Raw genomic sequence first — 18,554 nt, forward strand, 5'->3', positions numbered from 1 at the left:
GCGATGTTTATATATATATATATATATATATATATATATATATATATATATATATATATATATATTGGCTTCTCTCCTTCATATATATATATATATATATATATATATATATATATATATATATATATATATATATATATATATTTATTTATTTGTGGGATTCTCTACGGGGCTGCGGCTCCACTTTCAGAGCTAACAACACTGCGCTAGCTCAGACTGGTAGCCCCAATGAACAGCACGAACACCGAGGACCAAAGGGTTAACCGTTTAATGGGCTTTCTTGGCCGCACGCGCGTGATCAAGCAACGGCTGGGTTCACCTGAGCAGCCCCGTCTCTTCGTGGGCGCGTCGAATCTCTTGGCCCTAAAGTCTCTTGGCCCGTCCGATCTATACTGCTCTCGGTGCACACACAGCACACGCACTCACTCACCCTCTCCCATCTGCCGGAAACCACACCCAGCCAACACACACAGCGTTCCTCCCCCCCCCCCCCCCCCTCGCCACAGCAGTCAAGAGAGAGAAAGAAGGAGGCTGCCACGTGATCTGTAGAGGAGACGCCGTGCGCCTCTCCCTCGACCTTGCGGCATAGCCAAGAGGGGAAGAGGGGAAGTGCCACAGCCCCGCCGGGGTGGTGAAGTGGTAAGACGCCCGACTACTGTGCGTTCCCGAGTTCGAACCCGACCGCGGCGGCTGCGTTTCGATGGAGGCGAAACGAAGTGGCGTCCGTGTGCTGTGCGATGTCAGCGCACGTAAAAGATCCCCAGGTGGTCGAAGTTACTCCGTAGCCCTCCACTACGGCTCCTCTTTCTCTCTTTCCACTTTCATTCCCACCTTCCTCCCTTCCCTTACGGCGCGGTTCGGGTGTCCACACAGCAAGTGTGACAGTTACTGCGCCTTTCCCTTCCTGTGAAGCAATTATTTTTGTAAGTGCCACAGAGAGCAGGCGATGTATGCCTTCCCACAATATGTGTGTGTGTGTGTGTGTGTGTGTGTGTGTGTGTGTGTGTGTGTGTGTGTGTGTGTGTGTGTGTGTGTGTGTGTGTGTGTGTGTGTGTGTGTGTGTGTGTGTGTGTGTGTGTGTGTGTGTGTGTGTGTGTGTGCGTGTGTGTGTGTGTGTGTGTGTGTGTGGTTTGGTTTGTGGGGTTTAACATCCCAAAGCTACTCAGGCTATGAGAGACGCCGTAGTGGAGGACTCCGGAAATTTCGACCACCTGGGGTTCTTTAACGTGCACTGACATCGCACAATACACGGGCGCCTTGCTTTTCGCCTCCATCGAAAAGTGGCCGCCGAGGCTGGGATTCGATCCCGCGTCCTTGGGAACAGTATTCGAGCGCCGTAACCACTGCGCCACCCCGGCGGTGTGTGTGTGTGTGTGTGTGTGTGTGTGTGTGTGTGTGTGTGTGTGTGTGTGTGTGTGTGTGTGTGTGTGTGTGTGTGTGTGTGTGTGTGTGTGTGTGTGTGTGTGTGTGTGTGTGTGTGTGTGTGTGTGTGTGTGTGTGTGTGTGTACACAGCAAGGAGGCCAGAGGAAACTCAATAAGCGTCTGTTTGTTTTTTTCCACGTGTTCTACAACTTCTGCACATTGCTACCTGATTCTAGGCACCATTACCTATAAAGTTAGCTACTTCTTTATTATTTAAATTTCCCATTATCTGCGGGTGACCGAGCGTTCTTCTTCCTCTTCGTCTTCTTCGCCTTCTTTTTCTTCTTCGTCTTTTTGTTCTTCTTTGTCTTCTTCTTCTTCGTTGTTTTCTTTTTCCTCCTCTTCTTCGTCTTCTCGTAGCTACGCCTCTTCACGACGTAGCTGCGGCAACCCGAGGTCCTGCTTTGGCTTTCGCAACAAAACGTATAGTACAGCTTCGACGTAGGTGATCTAATTTATCAATAGGCAGCCACAATGAGGCAATGGGAAAGCAACAATTCCAAACATATGACAGTACTCACGCTCTTTCGAAGTGGTGAATTCGACGGCAGCGCTGTAATCGCCCATGCCGAGAGCGTTGTGAGCACGGGCACGCAGCTGGTAAGTGGTGGCGGGCAGCAGACCCCGTATGGTTGCTTTGGACTCCAGGCCAGACACCGACATTGTGTCCTGCCACAGGCCTGAAACACCGAAACATGTCACGCCATAAAACTCAGATGGTGGGAAGACAAAAAGTGGAAATCAGTTCATGATGATGATGATAAACTCTTTATTTATTCCGAAAGAAGGGGAACCAGCCGAAAGACTGGTTGCACTGCTTAGAGAAGGTCAGCAGGGATCCCTTTGGACTCTGCGGCCTCCAATGCGCGCAAAATGAGCTGGCGCTGTTGGGCGAGCTCGGTGGTACGCAGGAGGGACTCCCACGCATCCATTGTAGCTGTATTGTCTGCGTTGTGTCGTATACATGTCCACACCATGTGAATGAATGTGGCCGGTTGTGAGCAGTATTCGCAGCTAGGTGCAATAAGATTTGGGAAAATTAGGCTATATAGCCATGGGTTGGAAAAGGTTCCTGTTTGTATTTTGCGCCAATGGACGGCCTCGCGCCGGGATAGTTCCCGGTGTGCAGGGGGGTATAGACACCGTTCGAGCCGATAATGCTGGAGGATGTCCGTGTATGTAACAAGGCGTGAATGAGTGCCTTGGGGAGTGTCAGAGGAAGCGGCAGGCTGAGGAGGGTGCTCCGCCCGGTAGCTGAGTACTCGGGCTAGATCATGCGCCTGTGCGTTCCCGCTGAGCACCTCATGAGCTGGGGTCCATATGAGAAGACGAGGTGTAGACGGTAAGGGGAGAGATCGGAGGATAGTGTGTGCCTGTCGGGATATACGACCTGCATCGAAGTTACGAATTGCCTGTTGGGAATCGCTAACGACTACTTTGGTGGAGGGGTCGGTCAGAGCTAACGCGATGGCAACCTCTTCTGCGGTGGTAACAGTTGCGGCGTTGAGGACGCTGCAGGCGTTGTGCCACTTTCGGTGTGGTGCCAGCGCGTGAACTGACGCAGCTCGCTTTGTAGACTTCCTCGGGTGATGAATGAAATTAAGCGGCCACTGCGAACTAATTTCTTCACCCGTGATTTAGTTTTCATAATAAAAGCTGAAACTCAACGTGCTTTACATCGTTCAAACGAATAAAGCGGGAACCTGTTATAAGCTTTGACTGAAAAGTAATGAAGCTTTTGCGGCCCAAATTTCAAGACACACGCCGCATCATGTGACAACAAAATGAACATTGCGTTTTGCAGGGAGTTCGAACTGAGTTATTCAAACTGAATTTTTCATGAGCTTCGAAGGTCATTATTTTGTGTGTGTACGTTGAACGAAAAGCGCCCCCTTTAAGTAAATAAGCACGATTTTCTGCCTACGGTGGTTTGCTATTTATCGGATTTCATCGCTGTCTTCCCTCTCACTCGCCACCTATAGTGACATTTGAAGCTATGAAGAATCTAACAAATTTATAATGACAATCTTTACAACCCAAGCCTGGCTATGATACCCATATAATGGAACATTTTTTTTCTTCACATTTTACAAATGGCTGCACAGCTGAAACTTACAACACTATTTTCTTGTATTCGTAAGGAGCTTTTAGTTATTTTCTCGCATTTCAGGAATGTAATTTTTATTTCCTAAAAAACAACATTTGATATACCAAATACGTTTTCCTCATAATATTAGTAAACATAACTTATTGCAGTTATTTATGATCACAAGCATGTATACCGGGTGTCCCAGCTAACTTGAACCAAGGGTTACAAAATAATATATTTGAGGTAGGTCAATGAAACCAATTGCATACAACTGCCAGCCTGTTTGCGCAGTACAGCCAATTTTTTGTTTTGCAATTACTTAATTAGCCAATTATGTTAATTTTTCTAATTTATTAAATATCGACTTTAGACCAAAAATGTGAATTGTAAAGTTGTAGAGCATCGTCAGAAACCCCAATTCCATTAATTACGATAAAGAAAGTCTCACGTGTATCCTTTTTTCCGGGCTCAGAAGAAAGCCCGCGAAATACAAATAATACCATGTGACTAGCGCATTTGTGCGCCGCGATTGTGGTGCTCTCAGTCGTGGTTTGAGCGAACGAAATTAGCTGCAGCCGTGTCTTCTTGGCCCCGTTAAAGGGGCAGGCCGATATGCCTGCGATGGCTTTTTCGCCCGCGTCAGACAGCCGGCCCACGTGACGGTGTAGTAGCAGCGAGAACGGCGAGCCGACACCACCGAGATTCTAACAAGGCCTCTTTCTCTCCCATCAGCGAACGTCACGACAAACGGATGAGCGATAAGGTATCAGCCACTGAATCTGCGCATACATGCTTGGGTAAAGGGGCGAGATGACATCATGTGACTCGACTAAAATTAGCGCTGCACCTTCATTTGCCGGTTCTTTATCGTCATCCGCCTGTCGTGATGTAGGCTGCTGCGGTGCGCAGGTCTGGCCAAAATCACGGTGGCGACGGGCGAGCTCGAGCTCGCTCGAACCATCGCCAACATTTCTGCCTGCCGCTGCAACGGGACCATCGGGTCACGGCCGCAGCTGATTTCGTTCGCTCAAACCACGACTGAGAGCACCACAATCGCGGCGCACAAATGCGCTAGTCACGTGGTATTATTTGTACTTCGCGGGCTTTCTTCTGAGCCCGGAAAAAAGGATACACGTGAGACTTTCTTTATCGTAATTAATGGAATGGGGGTTTCTGACGATGCTCTACAACTTTCAAATTCACATTTTTGGTCTAAAGTCGATATTTAATAAATTAGAAAAATTAACATAATTAGCTAATTAAGTAATTGCAAAACAATAAATTGCCTGTAGTGCGCAAACAGGCTGGCAGTTGTATGCAATTGGTTTCACTGACCTACCTCAAATATATTATTTTGTAACCCTTGGTTCAAGTTAGCTGGGACACCCGGTATATGGTCATATATATCCATTATATATGGTTCTCGTCAGTGACGAATACTGTTAGTCCAATTACTGTTAGTCCAATTACTGTTAGTCCAATTACTGCAGCATGCGTTCTGAAGTGTTTCTTTTTGCCACGCTAGTTTTTCAGTCTTGTAAATCTGCAAAGCGCTTATCATTTGATGTTAGCAGAGAGCCGCCGCCGAAACGGAGATCACTGACTATATATGAGCCCGCTACAAAATTCTATAACAGAAAACATCTGAAAGAGGATTATCACCATTCTTATTCCATAGACGTTATTTGCCACCTTTAATATATTTTCACTGCACCGAAAGCTTCATGACCTAGGTCAGAAAGGTCACCGATTACAAACATTTCAAGCAAGAAATAGCAATGTATTCGGCTAACCTATAAATGAGGCCAAAATAATGCGAGTCTTGTTGAATTTACGTCACTCTTTTTCCGTAAAGCGACGGTTAGTTTTAGATTGCGACATTTTACTCATCTTTCAGGGATGGCTGGCCTCAAAAATTTCAACAGAAAAAAAAAAAAATACCGCGCTTTCACTTAGGCCTTTCTCCGCTAGGCTGGTCGCTGGGAGAAGCTTGTGGCACTTCGGTGCTGATGATGGCGAAGGAATGATGATGGCGGATGCCAGCGGTCACCGCAACTGGAGTGCGACTTTGCCGCTCGTCAAGAAACGTTTCCCGAGACGACCCTCTGAGCACTTTCGAAACCCTAACTCCTGATCTCCGTTGCGAGGCAGCCATCGCTTAGCGGCCGGTCTCCAGAGGCGGAAAGCAACAAAAAAGAGTCGAACCATGAAGATATTTATTTGTACTCTGAACTCTTTTTTTCGTCGTTTTTTTTATCTCCGCAGCTGCAATATACCCATCTGCTGATATATTCAAAAGGTTTTTGCGCTATATATGTGTATTTTATTGGTCTTGAGTGTCCTCTAAATGTTTCTAGGCGCAGTTTCGAGACGACATAGTACGCTCATGTTGCATCTGATTTTTGATCTTTTTTGCTTATTTTTGAAATTACCGGAAACAATCAGCCAGAACATCTTGGGGAACGCATGAACGTGTTCCAATAGTGTTGCGAACGGGATTAGATGTTGAACTTCCTCCTAAAGAAGCGGTTTTGAAATTCAGGAGGTAAAAGGCGAAAGCGCTAGCGTTAACGCAGCGTGTAATTCAGCTCTTCTCCCGTAAACATTTTCATCGATATTCTTGTCATCTGCAAATTGAATAAACTTTTTTACTTAGAGATTATATTTTAGCTACCAATTGAAATAAATGCGCAGTTAAGTGTTAACGTCAATATTTTCAATAATCGATAAAAATACAAGTTCAGTGCCTCACTTCACAACTCAACATGAATGGCTGAAAAGCATTAAGATATCGTAATAATAATAATAATAATAATAATAATAATAATAATAATAATAATAATAATAATAATAATAATAATAATAATAATAATAATAATAATAATAATAATAATGGCGCAGACTTTATGCACATGCAGTGCAGTCATATTTTTCAACGTCCGCAACAAAATTTGTATCCACCCCTTATGTAATGCCCCTCAAAAGGGGTCTTTAAGGAAATAAAAATGAAATGAAAAGCAACGTTGCGATAATCTCGAATCTCGATTAAAATATTCTTCCATTGAAGAAAAGAACGAAGCTTCAGCATCATATAGCGCGTCGCTAATCATTCATTTTTTATCAGTGTAATTATACATCTAAAAACAAATATCTCTGCAACCTAATTCTTGGCCGATCTCCCTGTGTAGATATGTGCTATCAGCTGTGCTTAGCTGACTAAATTGTTTCTCTTTCTCGACGATGATTAGCTGACCGTCTCTATGAGACCGGTCTCTAATTTTTGGTGTTTTTTCGAAGTTCTATAGTATTCATTATTCTTGTGGTTTGTGTCCTCAACGTGCGACGACCTGGGGGTCCCTGGCGGAAACACGTAAAGCGACCTCCTAGGCGCTCTGCGCCGTATCCACACTGACACGAAGCACCACCATCAGCTGAACTCCATGCTGCAGTGATGCCAGCAGAGTCATCGGCTAGTCAAGCGGCCCCTGCAGTGGCGGCAGCAGATCGCGGCCCTGCGAACAAGGGACCGCGCGAAGAACAAGACAGCGATGCGCCTTTGGGTGACTACGCAGATGACATGGGCCAATTGCATCCTTCACGGTTGTCTCCTACAAGAAAAAGAGGGCTACTTGTGTTCCGGTTGTCTTCAGGCCCACCGAGGTAGGAGGCAATCTATAGAAAGCGAACCCTAACAGCGTGGCTTCGGCAGTTGTAGCATCGGCTCAAGAAGAAGTTATTAGTCATCGTCTTAACAAGGACGGGAACTTGATGGTTGCAGTATCGACATTGCCTGCAGCCAATCGTTAGCTCACAGTAACTACGCTAGCTGGAGTGACTGTAGAGGCCCGGGTACCGTACTCTTACACAGCCAGCTTCGGCAAAATTCAGGATGTACCTGTAACCTACTCAAATGAAGATCTGCAGGAGTATCTACGTGACCAAGGTGTTCTTTCAGCAAGGAGGCTAACAAGTTACATTCCTGAGGACGGTGGCAAGTTCAAAGAAGTACGCCGTCGCTCTGTTATATTAGAATTCTCAAAAGATGCACCATTGCCTAAAAGAGTCACGCTTGGGTTCTGCAGTTACCCTGTAACTGAATATATCGGACCAGCGACACAATGTTACAAATGCCAGAGGCACGGCCACGTATCGAAACATTGTACCGGTCCCGTGCGATGCAAAGTGTGTGCGGGCCCCCATTCGCACAAAGAGTGCACCTCGAGAGCGCAACCTAAATGCGCAAACCGCGATGGCCCACATTCTGCTTCATACGGAGGGTGTGTTAAAAAGAAAGCTGCTACACTTACACGCACAGTGGAGCAAGCACAAGAGAAACCGCTCAAGCGTCATGATCCACCACCTAACCCCGACGTGGTGTTTACGAATATAATAGAACTATCTCAAAATCAGCCACCACAACGTGAAAAAACATATGGTGATACATATGTGGCTGCAGCCAAAAAGAAGTGTGGGAAGTCCGGGGGCTGTTCTTCATCAAAACAGCAGCAGCACTCCACACAAGACACAACAAACAACCCTCCTAGTTCTCAGCGTAAGGCAGAGAAACGTAACAAAAAGATCCGCGAAAAGCAGCAAAGCGGAAGCACCGAGCAAGAAATCGCATGCCTACTGATCCCTATGCTGTTTGCCGTCATCGACGCTCTTGTCCGCGCTAACCCCTTGTCTCGAGGACTCCCAGAAGTTGAAGCTGTTCTAGCAATGCAACCGTTGTTGTCGGCGTCTAAGGCTTAGCAGGGGCGTAATATCAAACACCTGTAATCATGACCTCGAGAGGAAGAGCTCCACCACAGGTGACCATCCACATCTTTCGCACATGCTCCATTTTCCAGTGGAACACTCGTGGTTTACACTCGAAACTCTCTGATTTTCGGCACCTTGTGCGAGCGTACCACTTCCCTTTCATAGCCATCTCTGAATCGCGCGTGGGGAAACTTTCAGACTAAATGGATACTATTTTAATCATTCACGACGAGACGACGTCAGCAGATTGTTGATAGGCTTTTGCAAAGATATCCCGGCCTCCTTGGTTGAAATCCCGCCTCACAATGATAACGAATATGTGTGCGCCGTAACAGTAATTGGGAGACAAGAGTACACTTTTATTAGAGTATACCTTGAGCCAGGAAGGCCTTTAGATGCTTGTAGGCTTAAAAACTTGATTATAAGGACGCCCAGTCCACATATTATTTGCGGAGACTTCAATGCTCACAACGAAATCTCACGCACATGTGCTCGAGGTGCCAAGCTTGCAGAACTTCTCGCAAAACATTCAATTGAACCCCCAGATGACGGCAGCATAACCTATCTCCGAGGCCTGACGACTGCCAGCAGCATTGACGTGACCTTTGTAACAAGTTCAGCTGCCCACAACCTTGGCTGGTGCACCGATCTGGAAACACGTGGAAGTGACCATTACCCAGTCCTCATATCAACTGTCTGTGCGCAGAGGGCACCAAAGAAATTTTTTATAAAATCTACAGACTGGGATGCATACAAAGACCCTGCAAGCAGAGAAATTCCTGCTGCAACTCGAAATGAAGAACTAATATCGGCAATGGCTTATTGCCTAAGAGAAAGCACATGAATCACAGCTAAAAACGATAGCTTACCCTCTAATGAAGAGACATTTCAAAGGCTCTGCGCTATTCGCAGGCGAGCTGAAAGGAAAGCTTTGCGCACAAAAAACCTTAAAGACCTTCGCGCCTGCTTACGGGTACAACATCACATTCGACGATACCTGGATAAGCTTAGTTGGCAGAGAGGGCATTCCTTTTGTTCTACGCTGGATGTGCGCCAACCAGTAGCCAAAATTAGGCGGATAGTTGGCCGTATGCGCTCGCCCTTCCAATAGCTTCATCCTTTCACAGTAATATCCCTGCATGAACGAAAATCCATTAAAGAAGTCCCTGATGAATACTGCAGACTACTATCAACGGGTTCAGGGCCTTCCGCACACTCCACAGATGGTGTGTAAGACATCCCCCAGGCGGCAGTGCCAGCGATAGACTATACCTTTCACTTATGAAGAGCTATCCACAGCTATCGTGGAATTGAACAGACGGACGTCTCCGGGTCATGATGACGTGACCTATGACGCAATCGCAAAGCTACCTCGCAATTCTCGCCTTCGACTTCTGCAATATTACAATTCTTCCTGGATGGTTGGTGAGGTCCCCACGGAATGGAAGTTGGCGAAAATTGTGCCTGTTTTGAAATCTTCTAAACAACCAACAAGTTACGCATCCTTCCGACCCATCGCCCTACTGAGATGCGTAGGTAAGCTTATGGAGCGAATGATCTGCAAACGCGTCACCTGGTTCCTCGAGAGTCGAAAAGAGTATCCTCAAGAAATGAATGGGTTTCGCTAAAATAGATCTGCGACTGATAATGTCATCGCACGTATCTCATCACTTGAAGAATACCTTCCCGCTGGATACATTCCGAAAGCCGTTTTCCTTGACATCAAGGCTGTTTTTGACTCTGTGTTTCATCATCATGCTATTCTTTTAGCTTTGGTCAGCCTTGGCCTCGGTGGAAAGCTTTAGAACTGGACTGATCACAATTTACAAGAGCGGCAAATTTTTATGACCACTCCAGATGGTCCCACTCTCTTTCACGCAGTGAAGAGGGGCGCACCTCAGGGAGCTGTGCTCAGCCCTCTCCTGTTCAATATTGCCCTTATACATATAACAAGGCACCTTCCTCGAGGAACACGCATAACAATTTTTGCAGATTATATTTGCATCTATAGTGCATCACGTTTGCGTTATACTACGCAACATCGAATTCAGAGAGCGTTACTGCACATCTCAATGTACCTGGCTCCCCGTGGTCTTCGTCTCTCATCAGAAAAGAGTGTGGCTATGGCTTTCACAAGAAAAAGAATGACTGGATATCCGCTCCTTTTGGGTGGATGGTTACTATCGTAGGTACAATCACACCGATTCCTAGTTGTCATGATTGACAGTAACCTCTCTCAGGCACCTCAGATTAAAAAACCTCCGCGAGAGAATTACTGCAGCGACACAGGTTTTCAGATTCATGGCGGGAACACGATGGGGCAGCAACTGCACTAAACAATTTCTCACCCTTAAAGGTGCAAGCTCTCCCCGGGCTAACACCTTACATGAAAGATGGCATGTAAGGCATGGTGGTTAACAATCAAGGGTTTCCGGCTGTGTACCCTGCATTGTGTAAAATGAAAGAGGGGCGTATAAAACAAAAGTGAAATCGAGAAATGCGGTCTGAAAGCCAGAAACCGCTACAGCAATGTCCTGAGCACAGTGGTGTCTGACGCACGCTGCGGCCTCAACAGAATACGGCACCCGCTTTTCGACAACAAACAAATGAAATTTGTACAATAAATGATGTTCCACGGAGAAGATAGTCCTGCTCTAAACAAAGGGTGTTAGCCCGGGGACAGCGCTACACCTTTAAGGGTGAGAAATCGTTTAGTGTGTGCCGGTCGATGGTACTGCTTGAAAAGGCCTACGTTGAAGGAGCGTTGCGCTACTATTTACCAATGCTGCAAAGATTACGTCCAACAAGCCAGAAGATTCTTGAAACCGCGCGGAACAACTGCTTGCGAATATGCCTTAGCCTCCCAAAGGGATCCTCTACATCAGGAACACTTGCAGAAGCAGAATGCTTCCCGCTAGATTTGATTGCCGCCCAAGAAACTATGCGCACCCGTCTTCGACATGTACTTCAAGGAAAGAAGCACTTCTGAAACCATGTCCACAGAACTCAATGTAACTCTGGCTTTGGTCAAGCTGTACAGCTTCTGCCCCTCCCTATACTATTACTCAACCGTGAAATCTACTACCGCTCACCTTTCCCTCATGGACATTGTCTCTAAAGATGAATATGTATGTTCCTGGCGTGGATGCGAAGAGCCGCATTCCACAGGCAGCACTTCTGCAAGCCATGCTCGCCTACTTAGCCAAGGAATATACACAGTACACCCACATATTCACCGACGGTTCAACTATTGAATACATTTCTTCCTGTAGCCTTTATGTGCCCTCAACAAACCATGTTCTGTCTTACCGGCTGCAAAGGAAGACATAATCTACGACAGCTGAGATTCATGGCATCAAAGAAGCTGTTTCCTATATCCTGCGCCAGACCCGCGGCCGATGGGTTATCTTCATAGATTCCAGAGCATCTTTGCAAATCATGTATAATCTACTGAAGAAAACCAATAATCAGCCTGTTTCTCTTGACATCGGGTACCTGTAGCATTTGGCTACTGCCGCAGGCCAGTGCATCAGATTTCAATGGATACTAGCCCACTGTGGCATTAAAGCCAATGAAAAAAACCGATGAAGCGGCTTGTAAAGGCCACCAACATCAACGATACATTAGGACTTTCTTCGCGAAATCTGATGCATCCAAACTGGCTAAACAATTTTCTACCGAAGCAAAGTATCGACTTTGGAGCTTACCGAAAAGTCACTATCAATATCGTTACTCGATTGACCCACATCTATGGTCAAGACTCCCTCTGAAATTCCCTCGCCGACCAAAAACTCTTTACCACCGACTCCGCCTGAACTGTGCATATACAAATAGCTTGCGATACCGTTTTGTTCAAATGAACAGTCCGCTTTGTGACAACTGCGGTTCGGTTGAAACTGTGCAACATATCCTACTTGAGTGTCCTGAGTACGCTGATGAGCACGCGTACTACGAACATACCATGGAAAAGCTCTCCTCAGTGCCTTTCACAATGGACATTGTTTTAGGTCCCTTAGCCTGCCCTAGGCAGCACAGACTCGCAATGAACTTTTTATTTACGCATTTAAAAGACATTGGAGTTTTAGACAAACTTTAATCACCTCGAATGTTACCCTTCGGCATTTCTCACGCTGTGAACTCTATAAGCACATTTATCGGACTATGCATTTCATCATTTCATTTGGTACCATTACTCCACGATGCACCTTAGAACACACCTAATGGCCGCATTTTATCTCCGCCTTCATTTCTTTTAATCTCCTCACGAATCTTTTTCCATCTTTACCTACCGAATTCCCCTTCCTACACAGAGTAGCATGTCAGCGAAATGTAAACGCCGGCTAAAGTCTATGTTCTTCATTAAAAGGTCTCTCTCTCTCTCTGTGTCAATCCTTTTTTGGTGCCTGTCTGTGTTTTTCGGTCACTTTGACTTTCTCTTGCATTACCATTTCACCTTGCCGAGCAGCTGCACGCTTTGCGCGAAGCCATCACACGCTTCTTAAAAAGAATACAATTACATTATACAGCCTCAATATTCAGGCTCACCAACATCCTATTCAGGTCCTCTCGTTCGCTGAAGTAGGTAATCACAATTCATAATACATAGTGATCCTGCAAACTGTAACTATCTTTACTATTCGGAGATTGTATGTCGCAGTTAACCGCGGCCTATAGTGAATGCAGCTTAAGAAGATAACTGTAATGCGCCGATCGTTCGTATATGTAATCCCGTTGATAGCAGAGCAATATTTTGTTACTGGTCATTTCTGACCTAACCGCCATAGTAGATGTCCGTACAATTTCGCTTTTGTATACGTACTCCAACTAGTCGCTATTCATTGCATTTTTATTTATGCCGCTGAAATAATTATCGCAGTGCTCACCGCTACTTTCCTGGAAAGCTCTCAAGAAACTAAACAGGATGCTACGCAGGCGAAGGCACTGAGACCAGGAGCGAACTGCGTCTTGCAGAACCATTGCAATCGTTTGAATGTTTTTCTTGACAAACCACATTGAGATATATACATTTTAAGAATAAAAGAAGCCCTAAACCTTCCATTTCCCCCCTCAAATATTTTTATTCAATGTCCGTGGTGCTAACGTTCTACGTGAATAAAAGACAAAATAATTTTGAATTGATTTTCTCAAATTACAATTTTCAAAGCAAAATTTCTGTACCTTCAACAGCTATTTTTACATTCAGGTAATCGCAACATCTTAGTATTTTTTCATTGTTTTCCTTGCTGGGGTGGAGCTGGAAGTGTAAAGTTTTCAAAATATTTAGTCATACGTTTCTAGGCATATATAAAATACAATTTGTAGATTTGTCAAACTGGTACTGAAGCATTTCGTTGGCTTTGTAAGTGTTTATTATATCGGAGTATTTGTGCTATTAAAAATGTTCACATTTTTCGTCCTCTATATGGTCACGTTTAGCGCAAAGGTGTGAGTTTTCAGTTCAATAATCTGCATTTTTCTTAACTAACATTACTGGAAGTCAACGTGTTTTTGGGAAAGAAATATTATTTTCCACAATTTTCACTGTGCTCTTTTTACATGACAGGAACTGTAACTAATAGCCTAAGAGTGCTGTATTTTTGCGATCGAAAAAGAGTAAATCTCGCATGGCTGTCAATCGCGCATCACCGAAGATAAATGTAATCAATTGGTTTACAGCTTTAAGCGCATAATTTTTGCGGTGGCTGTGTTACGTAACACCTGCTATTCTTGTTGAATTATTGAGGAAGGCTTCAGGGCTTCTGTAGATTTTAGGAAAAAGCGCATATGTGGGGCAAATTAGAGATATTAAGGAAAATTTTATTATTTTTGTTCTATTGCAAAACGTATTTCTTCAGAAGGCTGCTATCAAATTTCATAACCAAATGTCTTATTTGCACTACCCACCGAATAACTTCTGCGAACCATTCTCATTCCCACCAGCCATAAAACAGTAAGCTCCGAACTCCTTGGGTTTGAGATTCGACATGAAAAGAGCTCCTGCGATGACGGCGCGTCGTTACGGGAACTGCGGCTGCGAACACCACATTGCGCTAAACTTCTGCTGTTACCTTTACAAAGTGGAAAAGACATTTCTTACGGAGCAACATTCTCTTCAGTGATGAGCACCTTACTCTTAGCGACCTATAAGCATCACCGGTTGCTTAATCCTTAATATGCAGAATCAGCTCAGTGATAAAGTGGACTAGGTGACACCATAATGTACTCACCGTTACTGCTGTTCCAGTAGAGCTTATATTGCGTTATGGCTGAGTTTCCCGTGAATGGAGAAGCCCACGTGACCCGTGCTGTCCGGCTTCCAATCTCCCGTACGTCCAAATCAGTCGGAGGGTCCGGCACATCTTAACACCAGGACGAAGGGAAAGTACACAGATTTTGCCTGTTGTTGAAATGCGGCAGCCATGACATTGAGACTTAAGTTATACAGAGGCTGTAATTGGTTGCGTGCGTGAGACCCTAGGAAAACGGTAGGCCTACAAACTTCTACCGTTTTGACACACTCGAGGGACAAAGTTGCAAACTTTCTTCTCAGTAGTGTTTGCTTAAACTAAAGCATTATTACCGTATGCGTACCTAGAGTTGCTTCTCACATATTTTGGATAATAATCATCCCCAATGTTTTTTACATGGCCACGCAAAACTTGGCACTATAACTTCTCTTATCACATATAAATAATGGCAAGAACAGGAAGCGATGCGGATCATATGAGATATAGCGCAACTGTTAAGAGCAGCCAACTTTTTATACGCCGTGTCACTTACCTCGTGATTCCATACCTTAGCGCAATATGTTGTTAATTTTTTAGCGTTTAGTCGGCCGCACTCACTAGCATTAATCAGTATAACTTAGCAATCTGGAAAAAGTATATATTTGACCTTACATCAACAGTGCTACGTATTTTGCATAAGATGGCTTATAATTTCAAACATTGGTTTCTTCTTACCCTACGGTTGGCGCATCATAGCCTGTTCATTTATGGTCAATAAAAGACAGCAAAATTAACACATTTATATAGTTGGAAACGCAGTTTTACAGACAAGGTATTTTCCGTGGCGTTGTGCATGAATCCATAGCGCGAGAGTGTTAACCTGAAAGTTCGTAAAGAATTCGTCAAAAATGAATAACTATTACCTTCTGGCTCATGGTTTAACCATAGCTCTGGCTTACATGAAATCTCGCATGGCTGTCAATCGCGCATCACCGAAGGTAAATATAATAATAAATCTAACATCGATGCCCTTTTTTATGTTCTAACATGCGGTTTCCTTCGCTGCTAAGCGTTATATTACTTCCATTCAGTCATGGGCGTAATGGTTCGTGCCACCTAAGGTGTGAATGTATTAATGTGAAAACCTTACTATATGCTCTGTCGGCAACCTCGCGTATACAAAACACTTGTACAGTCTTGCGTCTTTCTCGTAAGAGTTCGGATCAAAGGAGTGGTTCTTATCGACAGAGGACGATGTGAGGATGCTAATTAAAAAGTATGTCAATAGGATGAATAGTTAATTAATTAGAGTGAGAATCGTATAGTAAAACCAATCAGACGTCGAAATAGCAACATGGCTTATGTCGACATCTAATGAATGTGACGTCACAGCAACCGGAAGTAGGTGCGTTTCTAACTCAATGAGCCAAATAAATGCGTACGTGATAGTGATCAGAAGTGGGTATGAGTATTAATGAATCAAATAAAAATATAATTAGGACGTAAAAGAGCGAAAAAGATCAAACAAGTTCGCAAAATGGCTTCGCATATGTATGACCTCACAATGATGTGGTTGTCATTGGGACAGCCACCGGTCACGTCAAGGCGGAGCCTAGCACGCGTGACGTCATCGACGCACAGAGGCGCCCCTTTCTATACCCAGGATGTCGTTGACTGCTACCGTCGCGTCGCATCCTGGCAACGTGTGACCTCATGAAGTCCGGTGGCACCCTGTCTTTGCCAGTCGCTTTCTCGCCGCCGGCGCCGAATGACTCAGTGCTTGTGTGCTGCGTGGACGTGCTGGGGTGTAACGGTGCGGAGAACGCTAGAGAAAAAACCGTATGAGTCGCAATAACCTCATACAGGTTTCTCATTCAAAACTAATACTAAACACCTACAACTCTCATATAATCTCATATATTTCTCATAAGTTGTATGATATCTGTAAGAGATAATATGAGATTTGTACGGGTTTTGTATAAGTTTAGTATGAGAAATCTGTAGGAGGTTATTGTGACTCATAGGCTTTTTTTCACTAGGGAACCTACCACAAAACGCCGAAGAAAGAGTGAAAAATAGAATCAAGAGAGAAAAGGAGATAATAAAATAGAGGCAAAGCGAGGCAAAGAGGTGTGAAGAGACGAAAAAAGACGCAGAGAGGGAAACGAGCGTCGTGGAGGTGTCAATGCTTTCGCATTCCCCGATGCAAATTCTGCAATTTGTTCTGGCCATTATGTGTATAATCCACGCATTTTGACTGCTATATCCTCAATACTAAGACTACTTTCAACCAGTTTCAAACAAAGGTTTGCCTTACTTGAAAAAAAATGCTCTGCTGTGACATGTCTGTGATGTGACTGTACTGACTTCACCCATCCCTCTCTTACCCGCAACTCTTATATCCATTGACCCGTTTCTCCCAGTGCAGGGTAGCAAACCGGTTTCTTTTACTGGTTAACTTCCCTGCCTTTCCTCCTCATCTTCTCCTCATCTCCCTCCTCCTCCTCCATGCATTTATTTTTGTTATAAATCTCTGCTCGAAACAATAGAAAATAAAGAGCAGATGGCAAGTGGTTTTATTTTCGAATCCTAAGTGTAACAGCCGAAAACTTCATTTTCCGTCAATACAAACGACGGTTCTGCTGCTTCCGAAGGGAATTAATTGTCCAAAATCCATGATAAGGGCTTCGTGCCGGCTTCTTTAAACCAAATCGCATTTCACTGACATAGCAAGCGGCGGATCTGCTGAAAGATCCGCGAAATGATAAATCCTAATGAATTGCGCCTTCTGCTTCTCTAATTAGCAGTCACAAGGAACCACTCTTGGGCCTTACTCCTTTCTTCGGAAAATACGATGCCTGCAGAAAGAAAAAAGCCTGTAACGTTAGAAGACAAATCGCGCCAGGCTGCGGATTTCTCGTTACCGGTGAGTGTGCGTACCATCGAGCCGATAATTAGAGCCAAGAAAAATGCGCGTGCAATTAGAAACGCTTCTACGGAAGGCTTAAATACGAGCACTCGTGAAATGCGGATTGCTAAGACAGACCCTTAATCTGCACGGATTGCTTTTCACATATCAGCACGTTCAAAAGCCATCACAGATACTGCGCTTCCGTGTACAAAACTAGATCGTAAATCAAGCCCCCAGAGGTTAAAACAAAATAATCTGGCTGAAATCAATCAACATAAGTGACCTGCCGAGTCGTATTCCGGTCGAAGTCTAATCGTGAAGCGAGATTACCAGCTCAAAGAGAGGGCGAGAAGCTTTGTGAGTAATTTAAAAATCTCAAGGAGAAAAACTGCCTTCCCTGCAGCGCGGAGGTGAGGTGCAGCGCACATTTTGTGCCGGTCAATTGAGCTTGGTTTTCAAGCGCAAAGATTTTTAGAAGCTATAATGTCTAGAAGGTCCACTTCCGCTCGTAATTAAATCTCGGAGAAAGCACAATGCATCGCGAGAGTTTTGGCGCCTTTGTTAGAGGGCCTTCAATTGCGGTGAACTTTGGCGACTGATGGCGAAAAGAAAAAGCAGTCGCTGCTCCCCTTGCAATACATTGTAGGAAAAAAAGTTACTTTCGAGCTCAATTCGAGAATGAACCAGGTATCAGCAGAGCTCTGTTTAAATGCCTAATAGCAACACGCATGGAAGACGCGCATGTGCACATTTGAGGACAGGTGCACAGAACCACATTTATAAACGGCTGAAATGTTATCTTTGCATATCTTTCACAATTTTCCAAAGCACTGCAGAGGACAGAAGATCGAAGAGCCTGATGCTTACGCCAGGGTTGCAGGCAACCAGTGATGTAGAAATAACAACACAGGATTTGAGAGTGAAGATGGACGAATAGTCTCGAAAGCAGAAATCACCCAAACATCACAGGTACCATAGGTACCAAAACCAAAGCTCTGCCTCATCTATTAGCTGTGATATACATCAGTGCGTGTATTGAGGAGTGAGGTTTGAGTGGAGCGAAAAAGCAGAACGAGAATGTATCTTTGTCTATATGCAAATGAGATGCACAAAAACCTGTACACACGCAGACACTCAGTAAGA

The 18,554-nt window shown here is 44.7% G+C and overlaps 1 protein-coding gene across 1 annotated transcript in view; it reads right to left on the reverse strand.

The window, feature by feature from the left end:
* The window catches only part of LOC146190237 (cell adhesion molecule Dscam1-like), a 217,897-nt gene that overhangs the window by 27,554 nt on the left and 171,789 nt on the right, over positions 1–18,554 (reverse strand). The window contains exons 14-15 of the mRNA XM_084599752.1: positions 14,501–14,632; positions 1,945–2,103 (exon numbers count right to left, since the gene is read on the reverse strand). Of these exons, the coding sequence (XP_084455878.1) occupies positions 1,945–2,103; positions 14,501–14,632 (291 nt within the window). The remainder of the gene's footprint in view (positions 1–1,944; positions 2,104–14,500; positions 14,633–18,554) is intronic.

The sequence above is a fragment of the Amblyomma maculatum genome, chromosome 4, assembly GCF_055883805.1.
Source record: "Amblyomma maculatum isolate TAMU_Amacu chromosome 4, ASM5588380v1, whole genome shotgun sequence".
Taxonomy (NCBI): Eukaryota; Metazoa; Arthropoda; class Arachnida; order Ixodida; family Ixodidae; genus Amblyomma; species Amblyomma maculatum.